We start from the raw sequence: 4036 nt of genomic DNA, 5'->3' as shown, positions 1-4036 counted from the left end.
GGATCAGTTCCTCCCATTTTAATTTCATACTTTCAGTCTCTCCCATTGTAATTTCATAATTGCTTTTAACAATCCGATACACTTCTACTTATTCCTACAAGAAAGTTCTATTTTCACTTATTTTACAAGATGAAGGTCCAGAAAGAGAGAAGATTTGCACTACTAATGGCAGCAAGGAATTCAGATTATGTGAAGAAAGTGTACGGTGGATATTTCAATGTATTTGTTGAAGCATTAGCAGGTGAAGGAGAGAAATGGGACTTGTTTCGTGTAGTCGACGGGGAATTTCCCCACATGGATGATCTTCACAACTATGAAGGATTTGCGATCAGTGGAAGCCCTCATGATGCTAATGGGGATGAATATTGGATTCTTGAACTTTGCTATCTTTTGAAAACGTTATTTACCATGCAAAAGAAAGTTCTAGGGATTTGCTTCGGTCATCAGGTGTGTGTGTGTATATATATATATGTTCAAAATAGTATACTTACATAAAATGATACTTAAATTATTAAGGCTAGATTTGCTTATATTATTTCATTTTTAACTCATAATTATGTTTCATTTTTTCAAGGTTTTGTGTAGAGCTTTGGGAGGAAAAGTAGGGAAAGCATATAGTGGCTGGGATATTGGAATAAGAAAGGTTAGGTTTACTGAGGATTTCTCAGTTAATTGGTCTTTCGATTTGGCCGAAATTCCTCCCACTCTTTCAATCATTGAGTGCCATCAAGATGAGGTATATGTCTATTCTATTTTTCACACTTGCATGTTTTTAGTGTGAGTTTGTGTGTGTAATTCTTATTTTCTTAATTTTTTTGTCCGAGAAATATGACGGGTGGTGAAAATAATTGACAGGTTTATGAAGTGCCTGTGGGAGCACAAGTTCTTGCATATTCTGATAAAACAGAAGTAGAAATGTTCACATTTGGAGACAACATTCTAGGAATTCAGGGACATCCTGAATACACGAAAGACATTCTTGACAATCTCATAGATCGTCTTGTCTGGAACAACTCCATTGAGGTACACTAACCGTAAATTGTAAATTCTGTTTACTGGTTTTCAAATCCCTCGACTACTTTTTCCTCTCTCCTCTCTCTCTCTCTTTTTTTTTTTTTTTTTTTTTTTTGACAGCTAGGGCAAAATTTTTTACGTCTTATGACACGAGTCTTTTTAGGATTTAGAACTCGAACTATGCTTAAAAGAAGAAGATTGTAGTAAGTTGACACCTATCACTATATTTTGGTAAATCTCTGGACCCTTTTTTTTCCCTTTCATAGCCGATCCTAAACTCGAATAAAGGAGGGTTTACTCAAAGTTGACAGTCAACGTCAAATTTTGCCACATTTTATGATATGATTCTATTATTATATGCATATCCAATTCATTTACACGTATCTCGTTGTTTACATGCACAGGCAATGCAATGGTCTATTTAACTGCAGAAATTGTCTTCTTAAACTCTGCAAACTCCTTTTTGATATATTTTTTGTCCAATTGCAGAAGGGTTTTGCAGAAGAAGCCAAGTTGAAGTTAAAGAAAGCAGAAGCAGATAGGAAATACTGGGAAAGGATTTGTAAGAGCTTTCTCAAAGGCAGATGGATTGCTCAGTCACAAACATATTTCTGATGACAACTACTTCATTTTGTATGATTTTGTCTAAACTGCCAAAGTTTTAGCCTCCAATCTTTGAGCACTTGTCCATTTTGATAAGTGAAAAGCAAATGTCAATGGCAGTAAATCATTAACTCGTTTAATAAGGTGTGTTCGTATAGCTGGAATAGTTAAGCGGTCAAGAGAGCTCGATTACTTGAATTACATTTTGACAACATAAACAAAGCTAAACCAACAATACTAGGAGCGATACTGTTTCTATTCTAGCCACAGATTTTTTCCCAGAATCCCCTTTTAGTCGAGCTACTATCGAACCTTAGGTGTCAAAGGCATTTGAACCTTAGTTCTATGTTTAATACTAACTAACAAACATCCTCGTTGTTGTAGTCAAGTGATGTTGCTAGTACCAAGGAAATATTGTACGAGAAGATTGGAATCATATTCTCAGATGTCCACATGAAAGGGAACAAAACTTATCCCAGTAAATATTTTAGATATTCTGGAATATATGCACAAGGCATTATACCATGTTAGGTAAGAAAGCAACATATCTCAAAAGCCTCATTGTTATACAATAAGAGGAAAAAAAAGTTTGTAACTGTTCTTTCATTTTCATAACAAATTTCTTTGTATCCCTCTAAAATAAACTGAAGTACCATTATATTTATTATTATGTGCTTGCAGAAGCCAAAAGAATAAGTCAAATAAGTCTAATGTTAAAGCACAATCATTTGTATCCTCCAAAATTCATGTCCAAACTGGACTGTCACCATACTTGGGGAGAATTACATACAAAGTTAGCTGAAATAAATAATTACAGGGAAAACCTGAGGTATGCCTATGACGAACATAAGAACTCAATTAATACAATTCAATCTAGCTGATCCCACATTTACTGGGAATAAGGCTTTGTTTATAGTTTGTTTGTTGTAATTGTTGGAATAATAACTAGTTGCAGTAATGTTCAGAACAGTAAAATGCAAAAATATATATGACTTATCGTCCGATCGAATCTCCTGACAGCATGATGTCCCAAAGTGAAATTGTCCGTCGATAATTGCTGCGACCTCCGTGGACAATCACTCCCAGGATACAACAATCGTAAACCACTTGTGCAGCAATCACGAATAGTTTTTCCAGAACTCTCAATTGTACTCCAAAATATATGTAAAAACCCGAGTATAAGAAAATCAGAATATGAAAATGAAGGATTGATACAAGAGGATTTTTCTATTTTCTTTTTGTATGTATTTTTTCCAAAACGAGATATAGATTTATATAGACAGGATGGAAGTAACAGTCTTCACCATGATCAGAGATTAATTCAGAATTTTAATAACTAAGTAGTGGGTATTTTAATGATTGTTAGTAGGTTGTTACAAAAACAAACAGTCAAGAAATACTTGCTAGTTTTACCCATTAAATAATAATAAAAAAAATCATTTATTTTAGTCAAGGAAGAAGCCCAAAAGCTCAAGGTCCCAATCAAGACATTTTAATATCTGCGTGGGGAGTGACTCGAACTCTTGACGTCCCACACAGATGTCACATTTCCCACCATTTTGGCACTTTATCTAATTTGATTATTTCTTTTACATTTTATATTTATAATATAAATATATAACAGTAATACAACAATTCAACTGGCATCTATATTCCTTTTCTGTAAAGCATACAATGACAACAGTATGCAAAATGAAAGAGCCTGAAGATATTGCTTATTTACTGTCTCTAATGTTCTAATAAATGAGGTGATACGATCTTTGGCGTTTTGCACCCCATGAGAAGTTCAAATCGATCTTCCTTTTATTCCTCCTGCCTGAAACAGCCTTCTTTTTAATCCCGAGATTGCCTTGACAATTTTCAACTCCACAAATGCACTCAACCTCTGGGCCAAATTGCTCAAATCTGCAGACTCAAGAACAGAGGTTTTAGTCTCTGCAGCTGTTTTGCGTCGAACCAAGAGTTGTGTACTAATAGCATGTTCTATAGGGACAGTCTAACCAATACCATTTACAAAACATGCACTTAGGTTCAAGAAAGCTACCAAGTGCCCTCATCACTTGCATGGTGCAGGATGTGATGAAAAAGTAAAATCGACTTGCAAAGAAATCAATCGTCTATTTCTTTTTCTTTTCTTCATAAATAACTAGAAATATATACGAACCAATACTCCTGATATATATTTGCTCAAATCACAATATGATAATTTTTTACTGGCATTTTGATATATTATTTGATTGAATGTACAATTGTGGCTTATTTATCGAAAAGTTCATGTAAATTCAAATCTCAGAAAATAATAAGAAAATTTGAAAGCCATCGAACATACCTGTAGTCGTAGGTTAATGGTTCTCCTACTTGAATGGATGTAGCTGCAAAGACACCAACACGAATCTCCCCATCAACCTGCCTTTTCGAA

At 34.4% G+C, this 4036-nt stretch overlaps 1 protein-coding gene across 2 annotated transcripts; it reads left to right on the top strand.

Annotated features, from left to right (window-relative positions):
• LOC111374295 (gamma-glutamyl peptidase 5-like) lies at nt 1–2205 on the top strand. Of its 2 annotated transcripts, none has more exons than XM_022996952.1 (4): nt 1–447; nt 575–643; nt 856–1023; nt 1504–2205. In XM_022996952.1, exons 1-4 carry the CDS (start codon nt 130–132, stop codon nt 1627–1629), a joined length of 681 nt encoding a protein of 226 aa, XP_022852720.1. In that variant the 5' UTR covers nt 1–129; the 3' UTR covers nt 1630–2205. The 2 variants fall into 2 exon arrangements, with proteins under 2 accessions (XP_022852720.1, XP_022852719.1); XM_022996951.1 differs by having other exon boundaries at nt 8–447; nt 575–736; nt 1504–2201.
• Nucleotides 2206–4036: the final 1831 nt, after the last annotated feature.

The sequence above is a fragment of the Olea europaea genome, unplaced genomic scaffold (genome assembly GCF_002742605.1).
Source record: "Olea europaea var. sylvestris unplaced genomic scaffold, O_europaea_v1 scaffold1233, whole genome shotgun sequence".
Lineage (NCBI taxonomy): Eukaryota > Viridiplantae > Streptophyta > Magnoliopsida > Lamiales > Oleaceae > Olea > Olea europaea.
This window is presented reverse-complemented; position numbering and strand designations above follow the sequence as displayed.

What these genes read in the sequence shown, in the direction of transcription:
- LOC111374295 (XM_022996951.1), top strand. Translation starts at nt 130, where the DNA reads ATGAAGGTCCAGAAAGAGAGAAGATTTGCACTACTAATGGCAGCAAGG. An exon ending in GGATTTGCTTCGGTCATCAG is followed by an intron (nt 448 to 574) that starts GTGTGTGTGTGT and finishes CATTTTTTCAAG; the next exon opens with GTTTTGTGTAGAGCTTTGGG. An exon ending in TCTGGAACAACTCCATTGAG is followed by an intron (nt 1,024 to 1,503) that starts GTACACTAACCG and finishes GTCCAATTGCAG; the next exon opens with AAGGGTTTTGCAGAAGAAGC.